Here is a 22,075-nt window from a genome sequence, read left to right as displayed (position 1 = left end):
TAAGTCTACCATGTGTATATATTGATCTGAAATGTATTTTCTAAATAGTATTTTGGGTCCTAACTGTAAAACTTTCTAAGATTTCAATGAATAACCAAATGTTTTATACTTAATGTCTTTAAACGAGTTTTGTTTCAGTTTAGTCACACATTTAACCTAAAACCTCAATTAGCAAGCTAATGGCACATTTTTAACTCACTTAGTAGTGGCTCTAAGGAAGTAGGGCGTTACACGGACAATCGATTACAACGAACTCAAGTATTTTAGTAACAGTTCATGCATCATCCCCTAGCGTAACCACCAGTCCAATTGTCACTATGGTCGTCGTCCCTTCACCTGAAAATATGTACTGCGTCATTGAGGCCGCCTTTAGATCAGTCACAGATAATCCCGTCTATTCTAGGGTGGATCTAAAAAGCACATTTACTGAACTTACATTATCTACCAATATCGTTTGTACCCTTCAATTAGCGAGCTGCACGGTTACTATTAGCGGGTCATTATGTGGGAATTGAACTTGGCTAGCGTCCTCTTCCATGAAAATGATTGGTTGTTTTTCCAACCACTGTTGTTTTGATAACCGTTTCTCCGAGATAAATTCTATACCTTTATGAGTTTTGAGCTCCTGTATATACCTCTTTTGGGCTCCATTACTCGTGCTTGCCAAATGAGGTCCTCCGGCAATAGTAGCTATATCTCCTCCTACTATTGGGGGAGGGTCAACTTGGTTCGGATTCATCTGATCCATCTGAGTCCTCGGCTGGCCTGTCGTAGTTTATGGAGCTGGACGAGAATTCTACCCAAAATATTGATTGGGAGCAACTCGATTTCGGGCACACGGAGGTAACGGTCCAGCTCGAATGAGAGTCTCAATCTCATCCTTCAGTCGTCGGCAATCATTAGTATTATGACCAATGTCATTGTGGTATCGGAAAAACTTTGAGGGATCTTTCTTTGCCCTCTGATGCCTTAATGGCTCTGATTTATTCCACGGAAGGTTATTAGAGTTTGCCAAGAAGATTTGTTTCCGTGTATCCGTTAGGTCAGTGTAGGTGGCATAAATGGGCTTGAATTTTTCCCCGGACTTGTCCTTCTTTGTGTCGTTCTGGTCGCCTTCACCATTCCTTTTCCTCTTATTATTTCCTGCTTGGTTATTTTGGGTAACAGGTTGACCCATAGCTGCAACACCTGTCACCGCTCCAATGGGTTGGATAGAGGCCTAGCTGGTTCCTGCGATAGCAAATCATGCCTCTTCCAAGTTTATCCACTCCTGAGCTCGGGCCAATAACTCATCTACACTTTTAACCCCTTTTCGCTGGAACTCCTGCCATAGATCACCTCCTACCAGGATTCATATTCTCATCGTCATGAGTTTGGAGCTATCATCAGCGTCTCTAGCTCGTGCTGCAACGTTGGCGAATCTGCTCAGATATGTTTTCAAGGACTCACCAGGTTGTTGTTTTATGTTGGCCAATGAGTCGGCCTCTACTTGAGTTGCCTTTGAAGCTCGGAACGCTTTCTTGAACTTAGAAGACAGCTTCTTCCAAGAGCTTATCGAATTTTTTTGTACTTCTTGAACCACTCTCTAGCAGGTCCGATCAGAGTCGTGGGGAATATAATACACCTTAGGTCGAACCCGACATTGTGGGCCATCATCAACGTATTGAACATCTCGAGGTAGTTGGATGGATTTGTGTTTCCATCAAATGTTGACATGCTTGTCATCCTAAAGCCAATAGGATACACAGCTGTTGCAATGTTCGGGGCGAAATGTTCGAGCTCCTCATCGGAGTCACAATCATCAATCCCTTTTCCAGATAAGAGCTTCTTCATCTGCTCCTCCATCAAAGCCAGTCGCTCGAGGGTTGGTCTCTAGGTTAGCTGGGAGCTGTTCACCAACTCCAATCTTATTGTATGCGTTTGATGGATTATCGTCCCTCCAAGTTTGAGCTTGGTTAGGTGGGACATTCCCATTGTTGGGTACGATAGATGGACATCCCTCATGTTGAGTATAACTCACATTATCATTGTGAGCTGGATACCTCCTTTATGAATTCAGACAATCATGCAGGTCAGGATGTGCATCAAAATGAGGATTTTGTGCTAAACTAATATGATTCCTCAAGTCGTTCTCAGACCTGCCTCCACACTGGCTTCCCATCCAGTAACTTCCATTTGCAAAACTTACAGCCTGCGGCTGAGATCGAGGACCTAGATTATCAGCAAGTGCCTGTGGGACGTAAGTGTCTACTGACATGGGAGGATTTCTCCTACTATTTCCACAAGCTAGAGCGTCTCTTTGTGGGCACGATGATATAGGATGTCTAACCAGCGATGGCATATGTCTTATTGGTGAGGCTATCCTCGTTCCATTAGTTCAAACTAAATTAACATGCCTTGGTTCTACCCCAATGTCCCAAGTTCTCTGTGCCTGGGGTTCTGATTGTGACGCAGGAGGATTTGCTAGGGCGTTTTGTCTCCGTGAACTTGTCCCAGCTCGCCCTGGTGGGTTCTTATGGGCATTCCTAGGAATCTGAGTAGAAGGCATGGAGCTGGGGGTCGCAATTCTGACTAACCGACTAACATGCAGATGATGGTTCCTGCAATGAATAATGGGCTGAGCACTTCGGTGATTTCACTCTAAAGGTACAGAGCTCAGAGTGGCGGTCCTGACAGAACAACTGGGTTTGGACCAGTTATTCCTATGGGACTTATGGGATCTACTTTGCCGCTTTCTGACATTAGCGTCGGTTGTAAGAGGGGGTAACCGAGCCAGGACCTCCTCGATCTGTCTGTTTGCCCTAGCGAGATGGCTCCTTAATTGGGCATTCTCCATCTCGATGGCTGTTAAATATCTTGGATTAGGATTTGGCGGGAGTGATGATGAACTCCCAACGTCGTCTTGGCCCATCGATTGCTTCCCATGACATTGCTGAACATCTGGCCCTTTTCAGTGGGAATGGTTGTATGATGTGCCTCTTGCACACTAGGCTGTTCCATTTCGTTATCATGTATTGATCGAGTAACCACCATGATGAACGTCGAATGAAACTTTTAAAGCACTAATTTCCTCTCAATGAAAGCACCAAACTGTTGACGCGGTTTTTCACCAACGGCAGATTTAGAAATCTAATAAGAGTATTAGTGCTAATTTGCAAACCATAATGAATTTATAAGAACCTTTTCATACACACACAATTTTACGTGGTTCAATGGTTAAAATCCACCTAGTCCACGGATAATATTATTGCTCCTTTCTCATAATTTGTGCATAGTTTCAATAATACAAAAAGGTCGTCCATTTTCCTGTCCATTATCCCTGATATTTATAGTAGAATTTCCTAGACAGGTTTGGGTATCTATGTGTATAAATATGGTATACATTTAATACAGATAATTCCAATTTACATTGGGATATGATTGCATAACAAAATATACTCCTGCTATCTCAGATAATAAATGATAAATGGGCAATACAGCCTGGGCATTAATGAGCGTATAAAGAGCCTCCAAGTCTCTTGGGATCCTTCAGTATGCGTCCTGACCAAGTTTCCACGAGCTAAATATCTTCATCGAGCTGGTGATCGAAGATTATCCAAACCTTAGTTTGGATTAACTTCAGAACGCCCTAAGGGAGATTTGGCCACTATATGTCTCAAACTGGACCGTCATCTTAAGAGGTGGCCTGATAATTACCTAAATGTCGTATTGCTAAGTCCTAACTTGAGCTGCTCACATCATTATTAGCTAGATGTTTTACTTGTCTGCTTTTCCATATATTCATCTGTCAACTGTATCCCTAGCTGAGTGATTAAACTCGTGCTGATTTTTAGGGTACAACACCATGGCTAAGTGATAATTATGTGTAATTAATTAATTAACTAATTAGTTTTTATTTTGAAAAAAAATTATATTAGTTAAAATAAATATTAATCAGTGTTTGGATTAATATTTGAGAAAGTTAATTATTATCTTATTATAAGATAATTATTTAAACTCATAGTTTTTAAGATAAGGTTAATTTTGAATTTAAGTGATATTTTTTTTGGGAATAAATATGTTATCTCAAAAGTAATTAAATACACAAATGAGAAAAACAAGGAGGCACCATACAGTGGCGCCACTCATGTGCCACATTATCCTTGGGATTTGAATTTTGAATTTTAAATTAATTTATATATTTAATTATTATTTTTAAATTTGATTTAAATTAAATAATTAATTAGGATATAACTGATTAGTTTTAAATTATTAAATTAAATAATAATAAAATAGTTTAATTTATCTTTATAAACCTGAAAATAAGTGATACTTTTTAAGTCAGTTATTTTTTGTTATCAGACTCTCTCAAAGAAAATAAACGATAGAATTTTTTAAGCTTGAAATTCTAGAAGTTTCCAATAAGCCTTCTCTCTTCTCGAAACTCTCTAGATCTCAAGTGCTCAGAATATCTTGAGAGTCTAAATAATCAACATGTGAATCCTACGTGCCCACACACGTCCTTGTGTGTTAGAGGAACGATTTGGAAGGCTAGGTGTGGGCTTTCACTTGGATAGGAATATCATTAACTATACTAAAAGACTCAATGAATCTTGATAGGCTCCAAGAGGTAATCTCTATTTTCTTGTATGTGGTAATTTAATGAATATGTATATGTATTGATCCTAGCTGGTATTAATGTATTTCTAAAAATTCCCCTCACCTACCTTCTGCTGCCTATTTTGATTTTATTCTATTTAATACCAACAATATTCCTTTTGTAACTAGAATATTTTTTCTATGGTCAAACGATATAGCTAGTGATTCGAGCACTCATACAATTTGAGCTAGTCCTTTTTGGTTCATTGAGTCAATCCTAGAAGGTGCCATTTACTAGGTGGAATGTTGTACAATAAATTATGTACAACATCTACCCCCACGTTTGCGCTCGTGCACGCATAGTGGGGACTTTATCTCAGCCATGCAAATGGATCCAACTCATGTTCCATAGATAAATTTTCATAAGGACACTTGAGCACTTCTGCTAGGGACTCTTTAGAGAGAAATTTGAGGATAAAAAGAACATAATGATTCCATGTTCAATGTCTAAAGTTGTAAATGATTGTATTGCTAGGAAATCATGATCACTGTGACGTTCCTCAAGCACTAATCAACATCTCGAGCACCCGATGATTAAATTGTACTTATGGGTTGTGATTCAATCACACTTACATAAGGCTTTTCAGGAACCACAAGTACAACAGTGATTCATTTACACTTACAAGTATCGTATGCATCACGATAATTTAATGTAAGTTACAGATGGTGCCTTCACGATTCAATCATACTTATAAGCAACTTCTCAAGTTCCACAAAGACAATGGCGGTTCAATCGAACTTACAAGCGTCGTGTGCATCATGTCTATTCAATCACACTTATAGATGGACTTTAGCAGTGGCAATGAATCTTAATGGTTATGGTTTGATCTCATGTAATTGCATTAGTGCGTGATGTGCAATGAGAATACCAAATTAGTGTTCATATTGGATTTCGAGCACCCTCCCTAGTGAATGACAATTTAATTCTGTACAATATTATTTTTTTTTTTTTAAAAGAAAGAATAAGGATCTACATTTCTTATTATTGTATTTTTAAAATGTATGGTTGCTCAAGAAGCAACCAATTCGACAAAAACAACAAAGATAATTCAACCGTTGATAAACAAAAACACAAAACACTAAAGGATTAAATATGGGTAAATTGTCCGACAGCTAACAACAAAATTAGCATAGGAGCACATTCATTTTCCTCCTCAGGCTTTGCAAGTTGTCGATCAAATTTCTCTTTTGACATTAGGTGTCCTATCCTTTTGAGAATTTTCTTAAGGAAGAGATCGCACATACTACATGAAGTACCAAAAAGCCTTAAATAACATATTTTAAATGATAGTTCGTCATCTCAATACATAATTAATTATTTTGATCTTTTTTTTGGTCTACAAAAACTCAAAAAAATATGTATAAATTATTTTATAACACACTTCTAATCTTTAAATAACAATATTACTTATTTATTATCATTTGTTTCAAAAACTCCTTACTGCTTCAACTTTATGAGCTTGTGAAAAAAAAACAATGTGAAGCTATTGAGGGTGAGTTTCTTATTGTGATTTGAAATCTGTTAGTGGATTTATTTGTGATTTAGAATTAGAGTTTAGTGATTAATGATAATGAGGAAAAATGTTTATTTTGAATTTTATGGGGAATTTTCATATTTTTTTGTATTAAGTTATATTTTTATGAGTAATTAGGACATTCTAAGTATGCTGGGAGATAATTTTGTGAGATCCATTAAAAAGAGAATGAAATTCGTATTATTATTATTATTTGAAGCAAAGACCACATTGAAATTAGTATTTATTAGAGCATCTCCAATGAAGTGCCAAAAAGCTGGTGCAATGCTATATTTAGCGCATCTTACAAAAAGTATAACTCCAATGGTGTTGCAAAAAGTGTGTCAAATTTGGCACAAAATATAGTATGGGCTAAATTTGAGACGTCAATAAATGCTACTTTTTTATTTACCATATTGTCCTAATTATTATAATTGAGTAGTTGACAATTAATGACTAATCATATATCATTTTTTATTTATTTGTTTAATAGCAAATTTTTTAAAGTACATAATTTGGGTAATAATCCAAAATTAATTTTTGTATGTTTTCAATAAATATTAAATGAATTATTGACTTTTTTCTACTAATTTGCATCTTGTGCATTAGAACACAATTGAAAATATTGGGCCAAATATAGCATTAACTCATTTTTTGTGCTAAATTTGGCACAAAAGTTACATCTTGCATTGTGTCAGAAGGAATGGCCAAAGTTGTTTCTATTCATTGAATTGTAAAAGCTAAACAATACAACTTATATGGACCCCTGTGAGGTGACCAAGAGTACAAGATAAACCAAGAAAAGGACATATGTCCACTAGCTAAAACAACCAGAATAGAAACAAATAATATAGTAATTAGAGTTAATTAACCATAACTAAAACAGAACCATTTTATGATTTAACATCCCCCGCAAACTCATCAGGTAGGGGTGCATGGTGAGTTTGGATCTCAACTCCTGAAAGTGATAAGTAACAAGAGGTTTGGTGAGGCAATCAGCAAATTGGTCAGTGGAAGGCGTGAACACTAGTGAAATAGATTGGCGATTAACATGCTCACGAACGAAATGATAATCCAACTCAATGTGTTTCATGCGTGCATGGAAAACAGGGTTCGTAGCTAAGTGGAGAGTGTTGATGTTGTAACAATAGAGAGTATGTGGAGAGGACATCGACCCAAAAGCAAGGCCGGTGAGGCAGAAAAGGAGAGCGCTGGACCCAGAAAGATACACGGCCCTAAAAGAGGAGGTTAACAAGTTGAAGGCAAATGGGTTCATCCGAGAGGCATTTTACCCACTATGGGTATCAAACCCAGTGCTAGTCCCGAAGCCCAACGGAGGACTTGTGTGGATTTTACCAGCCTCAATAAGGCCTGCCCTAAGGACAGCTTCCCGCTTCCTAGGATAGACCAGTTAGTAGACGCCACAGCAGGGCACGAGCTACTTAGCTTCATGGACTCATATTCTGGGTACAACCAAATACCCATGAACCCGGGTGATGAAGAGCACACTTCGTTCATAACAGACAAGGGGTTTTATTGCTATAAAGTGATGCCCTTTGGTTTAAAAAACACAGGTGCCACTTATCAAAGGCTGGTGAACAAAATGTTTGCAAATCAAATAGGAAGGAACATGGAAGTATACGTGGATGATATGTTGGTAAAGACAAAGAAGGCGGGGGAGCTCACCAACGATCTGATGGAAATGTTCGACACCCTTCGAAAGTTTAGAATGAAGCTGAATCCACTCAAATGCACCTTCGGAGTTTCGTCAGGAAAGTTCCTGGGTTTTATGGTGAATTCCCGAGGTATCGAGGCCAATCCTGAAAAAATCAAGGCCTTGCTGGAAATGAGCCCACCGCGATGCAAAAAGGAGGTGCAATGCTTAACGGGGAGAGTAGCAGCCCTCAATAGGTTCATCTCCAGGTCTACTAACAAATGCCTCCCTTTCTTCAACATCCTAAAAGAGAACAAAAAGTTCGCTTGGGATGATGAATGCCAAGATGCCTTCACCAAACTAAAGGAACACCTTGGAAAACCACCCCTTTTGGCCAAGCCAGAAAAAGGGGAAAAGTTGTATTTGTATCTAGCTGTATCAGAGCATGCCATAAGCGTTGCCTTGGTTAAGGGGGAAAAGAAGTACCAGCATCTTGTGTACTATGTGAGCAAACGGTTGATAGACGCAGAAGCTCGGTACCCAGAAATAGAGAAGTTAGCATATGCCCTGATAGTGGCTTCTCGAAAGTTGAGGCCCTATTTTCATGCTCATGCTATTGAGGTGCTCACAAACACCCCCCTGTGTCAAGTCTTGCACAAGCCGGAGACTTCGGGAAGGTTGTTAAAATGGTCGATTGAATTGAGTCAGTTCGACATCACTTACACTCCAAGGAACTCAATCAACAGGCAAGTACTTGCAGATTTTATAGTCAAATTTGCACACCGACCCCAAGAGGAGGGGGAAATAGAAGAGAATGAACCGGCGCATGAAGAGGAAAAGCACCCAGAAGAATGAAGCCTCCATGTAGATGGGGCGTCTAACGAAGGAGGAGCCGGCACTAGCATTGTGATGACAGGACCTGAAGGGCATAAGATGTATTGTGCCTTGAGATTTGGATTCGAAGCTTCCAATAATGAGGCAGAATATAAGGCGTTGTTGGCCGGCCTGCGGCTAGCTAAGGAATTAAAGGTAACCCACTTACATTTCTTTAGTGACTCACAGCTGATAGTGTTTCAGGTGAAGGGTGAATACCAAGCTAGGGGTCCAAAAATGGCTGCATATCTCACCAAGGTGAAGGAGTATTTGGATCAGTTCGAAAAATACACTATAGAACAGATCCCAAGGGAGCAGAACACAAACACCGATGCACTCGCGAAACTCGCCTCCACACGAGACGAAGACACGCTTGAGTCCATACCGGTCGAATATCTCCCCAAGCCGAGCATAGCAGAAGAAAGGATCAACATGGTCAATAGCACTGAGGAGTCATGGTTTGCACCCATTGTGAGGTACTTAAATGACGGGACCTTGCCTTTGGACAAAAAAGAGGCCCGCAAACTGACTTACAAAGCCGCTTAGTACACCCTAGTAGATGGAACCTTGTATAAGAGAGGCTTCTTCACCTCGCTCCTACGGTGCGTAGATAAGGGAGAGGCATTAAAATTTTTACAAGAGATACACGAAGGGGAATGTGGAAACCATGCTGGGGGGCAGTCCACAGCAAAAAAGGCCATCCGTCAGGGGTATTATTGGCCTACCATGGAGAAGGACGCAAGTGACTTCGCGAGAAGGTGTGACAAGTGCCAGAGACATGCGAATTACCCTCGACAGTCACCAAATGAGCTGGTGAGCATGACCAGTCTATGGCCCTTCGCTGTGTGGGGGATTGACTTGATTGGAGCACTGCCAATAGGAAGCGTAGGAGCTAAATATGTGGTGGTAGCAGTTGACTATTTTACTAAGTGGGTGGAAGTAGAGCCTTTAGTCAACATAACGGCTAAGTAGATCACCACCTTTGTCAAGAAGTATATTGTCTGCAGATTTGGAGTACCTTACAAGATTATCTCCGACAATGGAACGCAGTTTGAAGGAGGAATGTTTGAGGAATACTGCTAGGAAAAAGGAATCAAGAGGATTTTCTCCGTAGTAGTACATCCACAATCCTATGGACAAGTAGAGGCCATCAACAAGATCCTGAAAAGGAACTTGAAAACGAAGTTGGAAAAGTTGAAAAGGGCCTGGGTCGAGGAACTCCCCAATGTACTCTGGGCCTACAGAACCACCCCTCGTTCCACCACTAGGGAGACACCTTTCGCCTTGGCCTACGGCTGCGAGGCTGTCCTTCCGATAGAAATGAAGATTAACTCCATCCGCACTCAAACATATGATGACCAGGCAAATATCACGGCATTGGTCAGGAACTTGGACATGCTAGAAGCCAAGAGAGAAAGGGCGCAACTGAGGTTAGCCACATATCAGCAACGAGCAACGAGGTACTACAACTCAAGGGTGTGAGAGAGGATGTTCAGGGTAGGAGACTTGGTAATGAGGAAAGTACTCCCCAACACGCGAGACCCGAGTGCGGGGGTACTAGGGGAAAACTGGGAGGGACCCTACCAGGTCGCTCAGTGCATACCACCAAACACCTACAAACTGGCCCGCATGGATAACACCATTATACCTCGGGCGTGGAATGCGGAACACCTCAAGAAATACTACCAGTGAGACTTCTGCACCCGGTGCAAAGAAGACCTATGTTTAGTTTGTTCCCTGTTATGTTCACTTAGTAAGTAAGAATTAAAGAGGCTACCTGGGTAACCTCTTAATTAGATTTAACCCTTTCATATATGTCATTGTAACCCGCACGCTATGAATGAAACTGTTCACCACTTCACGTGTCATTTTTCTCCTCTATAGCACCCACCAAAGTGCTTGCTGAAATAAATTTCACCAAGCACTTTGTGGGGGGGGGGGGGGGGGGGGGGGGTAGGACAGGAGGCAAAATATACAACAAAGAAGAGGATCCTAAAAAGGACCCCTACAAAGGACTCCTAAAAAGGACCCCTTGTCTCGGGACCCCTTATCAGGAGGATCCTAAAAGGACCCCTTATATCAGGACCTTAAACGAGGCCCTTATATATGTAAAAAAAATGTGATGAACCCTTATAAACAGGAAGAAGACCTTGCAAGGCATCTCTTGAGTTCACAAGGATTAGCTACCCTTGTGAACATCAAGGAGGCCAAAAGGTCCTACAAGAAAAGCCTCCAAATAAAGGCAGATGCTCCCACGAGAGGAAAAGCCTCAGGAAGAGCACCCACCAATAAGCCTAGAGCGGCCACCAAGCCATCTAGCCAAAAAGAGTCATAAAAGAGACCCTTGGAAAAATAGTACTATGAATAATGACGAGAATGACGCTTCTCGCAAGAAATAATAAGCGCGCGCAAAAATATATATAAGGATAACTAGAACCCAAGGGGTCAATATATCCTTATAAGAACAGTCAAGACACACCAAAGAAGGAGCTATTGAACCCCTTCACACGGGCTCCAAAGGACCTCAAGCCTGATAAATAAAAAAGAGAACCTATCGAACCCCATCATGCGAGCTCAAAAGGACACAGAGGAATAAAAGATGAATGATCGCATATGTATATATAAAAAAGAGTTTTGATAACATAACAAGACTCGGAGAAATTACAAGAAAAATAAGGATCGAACGAGCATACACCCACAGTGGACTAACTGACAAAAAGTCGCAAAATGATAATCTTAAGGCCTCCTGCCACGGGCGTTCCACTCAGCCGCCCGGGCAACGGCGTGCTCGCCAAAGGAGGAGAAATCGAAGTTAGGATTCTACCTCCATACTCCATAAAGGGCGCGCTCTATAATTCTATACTCAATAGCTGCCTTGTCCGCCTCCACAGCCGCCTTGTCCGCCTTTAAGGAAGCGACCCTCCCCTACAACGCTGCGATAGTACCCTTGGCACCCTCAAGTTCAGTCTCTAAGCTGGTGACCCTTTCCTGCAGCATCGTGGCCTTGGAAATTGCCATCTTCATCTTTTTTGATATGGAAGAAGCCTTCGCCAAGGCCTTCTCTAGCTTAAGCCTAGTTTCAACAAGTTCCCTCTCGAGCTCCTAGACCTGGACCGTAATACGGTCCCTCTCAGCATTCAACATGGAGAGGTCTTGAGCCGAGTCGACAAATCGTTGAGCCACTGTATAGGTCTGCACAAGAAAAATAACAATAACAATGATAAGCAACAAAAAAAAGAGAGAAAAAATAGATAAGGCTGACATAAGATGCATGAACTCACCCAAGCGGCGGAGCGCGCAAGAGTCTCCCTGAGCTCCGATATAGCAAAACTCCCAAGACCACTCCAATCAGCTTCAGGAAGGTCCGTGGCGATCTGGACATACCGCCGCCCATAAGAGGCTGCCATGCGGCCCACCTAGGGTGCCCCTTCTGAGCCAAGGGCACTTGTTTGAGTAAGGACAGATGGCCCGCTCACCGAAGGAGGAGGGGGCACAAGCATATCGGAAAAATGAGCCCCCGATGGACCAGGAGGGGGGGCAGGAAGATCGGAAAAGTGAGCCCCCGTTGGACCAGGGTCAAGGGAAGCCTGAGGGAAAGCATCGAAGTCCTAAGAATAAGGACAGACGAAATACCCTGGCATGGCCTGTTGATCCTGAGAGTGGGAGGCCATGTCAGGGTCTGTAGGGGCTAAAGGAGGGCATCCCCCGGGAGACGAAGACAGTTGGTGGGGTTGCCAATGTCCAAGGGAGACCCCCTCTGGCACACGCTCAGCCTCACCCTCGTCCGAGCGATGTTCAGCCGAAGTAGCCTTTTTCTTCTTTGATCCAGGAATACTCCACAACAACCCGGGATCCGAAACCGGGGACAACTTGTGAAAGTTGAGTTTGTCCACGGTGAAGAGGTATGTAGCCATTTTCTTGGTAGGGTTAGCCTTGACGAATGCATCCACTGCATCCGCCTCCGACCCAACAACTTCAGGCATGGCAAAATGCTCTGCACAATCCACACAGTTGCTGACACAAACATAAGTTCCAAAACAGTAAGTTTAAAAAAAAGGGGGGGGGGGGGGGGGGGGGGGGCTTGAAGTACTTACTAGGAGCAGAGCAAAAGTGCTCACGAACAGAGAGGGGACCCTTCACAAAGAAAAAGTCCTGCTTCCAGGACCCTGGGTTGGACACAGCGCCCTCTATCAAGGGGACCGAAGTATTGGATTTATGTGGGAAATAAAAGCCCTTGGACTTAGGAGAGGGCATGAGATTGTACATGAAATGCACCTCTTGGGCCGTAGGAGCACGCTGGACACGATCCATACACGAGATGAAGAGGCAACTCAAGGTCAGCCAACTGTTGGGCGCCAGCTGGAGTGGAGCAAGGTCAAAATAATTGAGAACCGTGACGAAGAACGGGTGTAACGGGATTGTACCACCTGCTTTCAAGATATGCTCGCTCATAGCCACGTAACCCGGATTTTGGCAGTCAGCTCGGCATGTGCTCAAAGGGACATATAATGTGTAGCCTGGGGGAACACGGTAGTTCTCCATTATTTCCAACAATTTATTTTCGGACACGTGGGACACTAGAGTGGATGCCAACAAGGGTCCAGTGTCCTGATCATCGGTCACCTGTCGCCGCCCTCTCTTCGGCATATCTGCAAAACCAAAAGAAAAAGGTGAGGTGGAAACAGAGCACTTTACCCTCCATTTTTTCTTCTTAGCAAGGGTCTTCCACCGAGGCACCGGGTATGAAAGCGCTAAGCAAGGGTAGATCGAGAATAAGGGTTGAGGAGAAGACGGGACGGCCCCATGACAGTCACTAGGGGAAAACGGGTTAGGAGGCTCAGGCGGGAGATGTCCCTCCATAAACTCCAACTCCATCTGCAAATCTAAAAGGGTCACCCTAAGGTTCGCTACATGGTTGTTAAGGTCAAGGGGGAAAGGTACTCCGTCTCCCCTCAACACCGAGTCTATTTCGCTCTCTACCACCCAAAATTTACACCTAAGCTTAGCCATATGCTCAAGATGACGAATGTGGGCCTGCCTTAAGGTGTCATAGTCATGGTGAGGATTGTCCTCAGGGGACTCTGAGTCTGAAGACAAGTCAACAAACTTGACCCCCGGAGGAGCGTTGAATGGACCATCGCATGCCATGAGACCTCGTCCCGAAAGCAAAAAGGGTTCACGTATAAATGAGAGGATTACTACAAAACACAAAGGAATTGGCTCAAAACCATCAGGTACAAGCGCTCTAAATAACCCACTACGGGGTATGAATAAGGGCATGCAGGTGGGTTAACTCACGACAATCTCAAGCCAAGATACACCCTCCCGAGTGGTGCTAATTTGGACCCAATAAACATAATGGGGAAAGAAAGCATACCTCAAGCAAGTAAAATTGGGTGTTGTCGTGGTCAAAAGGAGGTCGGGGGCCGAAAGCACCGTCACAGTCAAAAAGAGGCAAGTGGCTGAAAGTACGTGTCTGCAAAAACAAAGGGAAAAGGTGTGTTAGCCCTCAAATACCATAATGGATATAGACATACAAAAAATGAACTCAAATACATATAAAAAAAAAGAGGGAAAAGATAGAAAAAGTGAGGTTGTGGGGGTTCGAACTCCTCACCTCTTGAAAAGAGTAAGGTTTCCAAAACCACTAGGCTAAGGGGATGGAGTGTAAATAATAGGCTAGACATGAATGCCTATTTATAAGAATAAAAATGAAAGTCTACTAGAGCACCTAAAGGTCCTCTCCTAGACTGGGGGGCAAGTGTGGATGCTCAAAATTTCATGCTTGTAAAAGACCCAAAGTACATGCTCAGGTCCCATGAACGTCTAAATACATGGTTGAGTCGCGGTGTCCTCGGGCCACCATCGCCTCGCGCAGGTACATGAACGCCTCGCGTGCCCAGGCGTCTCGTGAGACCTCTCTATCTCGCATGCCCCTGCTGCCACGCAAACGCCTCACGTGCCCAAGCGTCTCGCGAGGCCTCTTGGTCTCGCACGCCCCTGCTGCCACGCAAACACCTCGCGTGCCCAGGCGTCTCGCGAGGCCTCTCCGTCTCGCACACCCCTGCTGCTGCGCAAACGCCTCGCGTGCTCAAGCGTCTCACGAGGCCGCACATGAGCGCCTCGCGTGCCCTAGGCGCCTCGCGAGGCCTCTACGCCTCGCGCGCCCATAGTGCCTCGCGTCTGTGTTGCCTCACCGGCCTTATTGCATGCTATACCCACCTCGTTGAAAAGGCCCTACGTCACTTGGTGGGGTTGGGGCCACCAACGAAATACACCCTCTCCAGTTAGCCGGTTGGGACCACTTACAAGAAGGCCAACCAGATATGTTGTTCAAGGTTGCCCACAAGAGACAAGAAATACGGACAAGGTACATTTAAATGGGTACACACATGTTGCATAGATGAAGACACAGACCTGACACCTGCCGACAAGTAGTGGCGATAAGGGGCAGTACGAAGAGTGGCGGCACCACTTCCACACCCCTGACCATGTACTGGAGCCAACACCACTACCCCTGAGACCACTCTCCTGACAGTGTACTTGCGTACCATCTAGTCCCCTTGACCACAATGTATCAGGGGCCATTAGAGCCCACTATAAAAGGAGCCACACTTTCACATGGAAGGGGGTTGAAAAGAAAAATTGTAGTATCATACCATAAGATATACAAGTTCCTTTCACCATTTTCTTTCTAGAACTATTCTTTAAGTTTCTGATTAGATTTTTAAAGTTTTTCATTGATAAGTTTCATATTTTGATTTTTCTAACTTAACTTCGTTGACGATTTCTCAGGTAGTTATTTGAGTAGGGATGGGTTGTGTTTGATTATGTGCTATTGTTGGGGAATTAAGGGTGTTGCCTGTACTAATGACAGACGCCATACGGAACCGGTATGGGCGCTAATACCATGTCCGAAGGAATGGCTAAAGTTGTTTAGATTTCTTGAATTGTAAAAGCAGAACAATACAAAACTTGTATGGACCCCCTGTGAAGAGACCAAAAGTACAAGATAAACCAAGAAAATGACATCTGTCCACTAGCTAAAACAACCTGAACAGAAACAAATAAAATAGTAATTAGAGCTAATTAACCATAACTAAAACAGAACCATTTTATGCTTTAACACATTGGAGATGGTCTTACGTATATGGGATGGGAATATTTTGTGGAGTTTCCCGTAAACTCACCATTAAATTACCTTGGGCGGGTCCAATACATACAACCATAAAGTTCTGTCATTGCGTAGTAGGCCCGTCCAACTCATGCGCCTCGTGTTCTATAAAAAAAACTCAATTTCCAAAGAAACTTTACTACTTTATTTTGTTTGATCTGATATACTTTACCACTTTCTTACGTCTCCAGGTACCTTCATGATTCTATCAAAGTTTCGACGGTATATTTTATGGTTTTATTGATTGAAAAAGGAGAGATTTCAGTTTTCTTGATATTTATTATTAATGACAAAAGAAAGAAATCAGTTTATACCTATTTTCTTTAGTATTGATATATTCAAATATATTTTATTTTAATAGTATTATTTTTGTTGAATTTCGTTTCCCCCTTATTAGAAAAGTAATGCTTTCCTTACCATTTGGTACCGGATTCCCTAAACCTCTCTCTCTTACGCAGTTGATTCTCTCAAACAACCTGAAAAAGTCTCGAACGCCGATCCATTTCTCCCTCCCTACTCCGCCAATGGACATGTCGGGAAATCAAACTACGGCACGAAACAGTGACGACGGCCCAATCAGCCAGGGCCCTCTCAGTTGCTACCAAAACGTCGTCGTAATGAGGCACGGCGATCGCATGGATAACTTCGTGCCCCTCTGGATCTCCACGGCCCCGCGGCCTTGGGATCCACCCCTGTTCGAAACCGGTCTAACCCGGGCGCACGTTACGGGTCGGAACCTCCGAAACAATCTGGGTTTCCCAATCCACCGGGTCTTCGTGTCGCCGTTCCTTCGTTGTGTTCAGACCGCTGGAGAAGTCATATCCGGTCTCTTCACTCTCGTCGATGATCCTAACGCCCTGACCAGCCGCGGCGGCTCTGTCCCAATTGATACCTCGAAAGTCAAAGTCTCGATTGAGTACGGACTCTGCGAAATGCTAAACAACGAAGCTATTCGACCCCAGTCGGCTCCACGAGATGGAGAGTTCGGTTTCAAAGTTTCCGAGCTGCAAGCTTTGTTTCCGGCTGGAACTGTGGATCGATCTGTAGAACCTGTGTACACCGAGGTCAGAGGCAAATTTCTCAACTTCTTTTATTAGTCCCAAAACTGTAGCGTTCGCCTAATATGTGTCGTTTTCTTGATAAACCTGCAGTTGCCTAAGTGGCCAGAGCAAGTGAGCGCATCAAGAAATAGATATGCTCATGTCATTAAAGCCCTTGCTGACAAATATCCCACTGAGAACCTACTTCTTGTAACTCATGGTAAAGCTGTAATCTTATATATGCACATATATATATAGGATAAATCTTTGGTGGGGGCGTACGGAACGCCCCCATCACTACGGAAATAAATGCATACACACATAAAATATACGTGTGTATAAAAATAACTCGTGTTCTATGAAGTGCAGGACACCAAAATCATACTTCGTGTTCTATAAAAAAAAACTGCACTTATATATATATATGTGTGTGTATGCATTTATGTTTGATTTTTATACTTTGGGTTCAGGGGAAGGCGTTGGGGTTGCAGTGTCGGAGTTCATGAAGGGTGTTTCTGTATATGAAGTAGAGTATTGTGCCTATGCACTTCTGAAAAGGCCAATCTTTAACAGAGACGACTTATATACAGCTGGAGAATTTCAGATAGAGACACACAAAGGCCACACTGGTATCCGATATCTACCTTTAGCCACAACTGATGAAGATGAAGAAGCCAAGTGATCTGTCTTCAACGATGATTACATCTGAGACTCATTATGCTTTGTTTTGACACTCATTTTTTTATGGTCATCGCAACAAATTTCTCACCATTTCTGTTCCTTTTTTTTTGGTTTAATTTGATTTTCGTGTATTGGCGCTAGCCCTTTTTTGGGGTTTGATTAATGATGAAATTGTGGAAAATATTATCTTTCGTGTCAAACATGTCTTGGCTTCAGTAATAAAAACAAATAAAGGTTGTGCTTACATGACTGTAGATGGGAAATGAATGGTACACAATTAACATTCTTCAAAGCAAGTCAACATCATTATATTGACTTATAAAATTGACCAAGAGATTTTGCTTCTTTCATGTTTGATAAGCAAAGTACTGTAAACATAAAATAGATAATTAATTATCACAAAATGATCATGAGCATAGAAAAAATAAGCACAATGACTAGTCAAATCGTCACACAGTCTTTCCTTATATAAAGACTATTGCCAGAGCAGCAGGTTCTTGTAAAGTTCTAGTTAAGTGATAAAAAAAACTAATACAAGTTTATATATTAATTTGATGTAATGTAACTGTAAGTCACCGCTGTGATGATTTCGGAAGCAGCTAAATATGATCAAACATGTCTATGGGGAAGTCATCAAAGAAGCAGTCAGGCTCCGAGTCAAATTTCTCTCTTACAACACCAGTTCTAATAGTTTCTGGGGGTTCAAGAAACGGTGGTCCAAAATCTAAATCTGCAACATTTCCAAGTTTCGAAGAATCCACAGAGCTGAGCATGTCGAAATAAGGGTCGCTGAATCTGGCCAAATGGTCTCGGCTTTCTGATGAAAATGTGAGGTCTGATTGGGCCTGTAATGCCGGAGGGAAAGTGATTAATGGTTGTGAGCCATTGCAGAGATTATTCTCAGTAGTGTTAAACTCTGCCTGATGAGTAAGATCTTGATCAAAATTAAACAGTTTCGAAGGATTGACTAGATCTGGTAGTGGCAACATTTTGATCGTCTCTGAATTCTGAATGCCCGATGATGAGCTTTGCAAGGCTGTTGATGATGATTCTCCTTCTGATGAAAGAGAGATATTTCGAGCCTAATGATAACATAACAAATATTATCCAACAAGAACTAGTGACAACACGAAGGGCATTGTATTAATAAAATGAAAATTCAATTCTTTGTAAATTGCACTATTCTTTCTTGTATGTTTCACCTTCTTTTCTCTTTTCTTTAACGTGATTTAAAAGATAAAGCCAAAGTGCAAAGGAGTATCTATTGACAATCTTTGAAAAATATCCTACCACACCACTACCTCTTCCAGTGCCACATTGTTCTGGGTAAAGATATGAATAAAAGAAAATGACTGAAATAATCTGGTATCATATAAGTGCAGGACACCAAAATCAGAAATCAGGCATATACACTTTAGAAGGAAATTTTGGTCTGTAAGTTGTTCAAAGTTACATCAAACAACAAACTGCAAATAACTTTAACGATGGATTCTATTTACCTCAAAACTGGGAACCTCGTGATCACTAGAAACTTCCACCTTGTTTTTCTGCGATTTGGAGGAGGTTGGGGGTGATTGCAAAATCCTTGCTAGCCTTTTCTGCCTGCTACTCCAAAAGTTCTTAACATCATTATCAGTTCTTCCCGGCAAATAGGTTGCTATTCTAGCCCATTTGTTCCCAAATTGTGCCTGTAACTCTATCACCACCCTCTCCTCCTCCAATGAAAACTTGCATCCACTAAGAAAATTTGACAATCCAAACACAGTTTAGAACAATCCCATGTTAATGTTAGACATATGTTCTTATTATGTAATACTCAAGTGGAGATTGGGAGAGAATGAGAATATGAGTGATTATCTTACTTTTTCAAATTGGGTCTAAGTTTATTGACCCAACGGAGACGGCAAGACTTGCCAGTCCTCTGAAGAAGGCCTTTGGATCGAATGGAGCTCCAGTCTCTGGGACCATACTTCTTGACATGGTTAATCAGTACCTCGTCTTCCTCAGCCTTCCAAGGCCCTTTTCTTATGCCTTCTTCTCTGTTCCCTGCCATTTCTTCACTCTTTTCTCACACTTCAACTAGGCATTCTCTTAACACTTCAGACCAACTCAGCGTCCCTCTACAGAAGTTTTCGCTGTGTTTTCTGTTTTTTTGCTTTAGAATGTTCTGAAAATCGAAACTCAACATCTTAACTGTTACTTCGATTTTCTTAGGGTAGTGACGGTTAAGGGCGGTTATGGTCACTACTCCCACTATAATGCCCACGACCCCAATTTTTCTCTTTTTAAAAATGTAAATTAAATTACGAAAATAGGCCTCCTCGTTTTTTCTTTTTCTTTCTCAAGTTAAATACAGTGAAATTGATTTGTTCCGCTGAAAAAAAAATCATAATTTAGAGGAATTTTTAAAAAAATGAACATATTCAAATGAAAATTAAAGTTTTTCATGCCTACTCCCAGTTGGTACAACTCCCAAGATATCCAGCGTTCATACAAGCCTCACAATCATTACACCTTTTATTTGTATGAAGAGAAATTATATTAATATACGAGGCATAAATACCCAATTTTGTTACCTTTAAATATTTAATTTTGTATTTTTACTATTAAAAAAATACTTGAATATATATTCTAAAATATTATTTTTGTCAGGATTTTGAGTGTTGGAACAATTAAATATGTTGACTAAGCAAATGTTGAATATATTTCATTTTTTTTAAATATTTTAAATTAGAAAAATAAATTTAAAAGATATTCTGAATTAATACAAATTTAAAAAATAAACATTTTGAGCACAAAAATTCTGAGTGATACATATCCAATAGAGGAAGTACTAAAAAAAGTAATATTTTAGCAATTTTATATATTTTATTACAATTTTGCTGCAAAAAAATATTAGGTATTTATCATTTAAAATATATTGAATATTGAATATTTTTGCTGTAAGAATAAAATATTAAGTATTTATGCCGCAAAGTATTTTTGGCATTTACCAAATGTCTTATGGTAATTGTTTACAGAATTTTTCGGAAACCTTAATAATAGAATATTAGAGAGCTTAGAAGAAAAGATTTATGGAATAAAGACAAGGTTTTTTACATGGTTGGGGCGTTAATGAGCTTTAGTCCACGAGATATTTGTATTAGAGCTTAGAGAATCTATAACAATTGAGTTTTCTACAAGTTTCAACAGAGTATCTATTTCCAAGCCAGAGGTCCCCCTTGCCCAATGCCCCACTACCTGTATTTATAGGTTTACAGGTGCACTGGGCTTGGGTCGGGCTGACCCGAGCCCAATAAGGGTATAAATATTGTTGGCTTCTCTAATGGAAGTCCAATGCAAAGGATTAAAACATAAAAAATACACTAATCTGAGCCCACTGGGCCAACCCAAACCACATCTGTCATCTGACAAGTTAGGGCTTTGGTCTGGGCATCTCGTGTTACGAGGCTGATTCAGGGTACAAGAGTGGTCAGAGTAGTAGCGGCGCAGGTCTGAACCAACGACGTACAATCCCAAGGTAGCCTTTTCTGCAGGCCCCCACGCTTCATGGGACGAGGTCAGGGTCACGAACGCTTTACCTTGCCAACCTCGGACAACCGACCCGGGTTTGTTTACCCACGTCCCCCTCAGTTCGTCAAGGTCCTGTATCGTCTACTAGGGGCCCGGATCATTTACCAGGAGCGCGGAATGTTTACTAGGTGCTCGGGTTATTCCACCAGGATCCCGGACCGTTTACCAGGCTCCGGGATCATCCACTGCGATCCCGACTGTCATTATTGGAAGCCACGCTCATACCATCTCCCGTATGACTGTCCCGGACGACACTCCCCGGATGCCCTTTGGGCCTCATCTAGACTTGGGCTGCCAACGTCTATTTTACTCTTTGCCAAACGGGCCCGGTCTAGGCCCAAACTCATTCGGGCAGCCCGCGGGCTTGAAGCGTGGACCCGGGTGCCCGGAAGGAAACGGGGATAACATTTACCCCCCAAGCCTTCATCTGGGCTTGCGCGGTGGAGGCTTGCCTCAGTCCTGGATATTCCCAGCATTTCCCGATTTGTTTCCAAAGTGACGGGTCTGCGGCGAGGGGCATTGCGTGTTGGACGAGTGTTGAGCTACTGCTTGCTGCGTTGACCTGGACCGCGTCCCACGAGCCCGGACCGTTTACCAGGGTTCGGGTTCGTTTACCAAGGCCCTGGTTCATTATGGGGGATGCACGTGCCCCTAGTAACTGTCGCATTGATGGCACTTGATCTTGAAAGGTCAAAAAATACCTCAAGGGTCACTATGTTAGGGCTATCATGTCAACTCGGTTCATGAAGCGTCCCATCCGCACGAGCGTGTCCCATTATTATCTCTACGACAAGGAGGACCGTAGGATGGGGTGGCCTTTGAGGTGCTCCTCTTTCTGGGGCGTTGGATCAGAGCGGCGCGGATCGCGCCTCAGGGGTACCGTGATCCAGTACTCGAGTGGATCCATTAATGTCCGTACACGATTCTA

At 42.2% G+C, this 22,075-nt stretch overlaps 2 protein-coding genes across 4 annotated transcripts; one reads left to right on the top strand and one right to left on the bottom strand.

Moving 5' to 3' along the window:
• Nucleotides 1-15,852: 15,852 nt before the first annotated feature.
• LOC133777574 (uncharacterized) lies at nucleotides 15,853-17,774 on the top strand. 3 transcript variants are annotated; one of them, XM_062217255.1, is made up of 4 exons: nucleotides 15,853-16,044; nucleotides 16,312-16,917; nucleotides 17,005-17,113; nucleotides 17,364-17,774. In XM_062217255.1, the coding sequence occupies exons 2-4, from the start codon at nucleotides 16,378-16,380 to the stop codon at nucleotides 17,573-17,575; spliced, it is 861 nt and encodes a 286-aa protein (XP_062073239.1). In that variant the 5' UTR covers nucleotides 15,853-16,044; nucleotides 16,312-16,377; the 3' UTR covers nucleotides 17,576-17,774. The 3 variants fall into 3 exon arrangements, with proteins under 3 accessions (XP_062073239.1, XP_062073241.1, XP_062073240.1); XM_062217257.1 differs by having other exon boundaries at nucleotides 15,853-16,075; XM_062217256.1 differs by lacking the exon at nucleotides 15,853-16,044 and having other exon boundaries at nucleotides 16,133-16,917.
• Nucleotides 17,775-17,789: 15 nt separating this feature from the next.
• Nucleotides 17,790-19,779, bottom strand: LOC133779362 (transcription factor DUO1). The gene is made up of 3 exons (XM_062219333.1): nucleotides 19,437-19,779; nucleotides 19,074-19,311; nucleotides 17,790-18,656 (listed from the first exon to the last, which is right to left on the bottom strand). Exons 1-3 carry the CDS (start codon nucleotides 19,625-19,627, stop codon nucleotides 18,174-18,176), a joined length of 912 nt encoding a protein of 303 aa, XP_062075317.1. The 5' UTR covers nucleotides 19,628-19,779; the 3' UTR covers nucleotides 17,790-18,173.
• Between the last annotated feature and the right edge of the window lie 2,296 nt (nucleotides 19,780-22,075).

The sequence above is a fragment of the Humulus lupulus genome, chromosome 5, assembly GCF_963169125.1.
Source record: "Humulus lupulus chromosome 5, drHumLupu1.1, whole genome shotgun sequence".
In the NCBI taxonomy this organism is placed as follows: Eukaryota; Viridiplantae; Streptophyta; class Magnoliopsida; order Rosales; family Cannabaceae; genus Humulus; species Humulus lupulus.
Note: the sequence above shows the minus strand (reverse complement) of the source record. Positions and strands in the feature narration are given on the sequence as shown.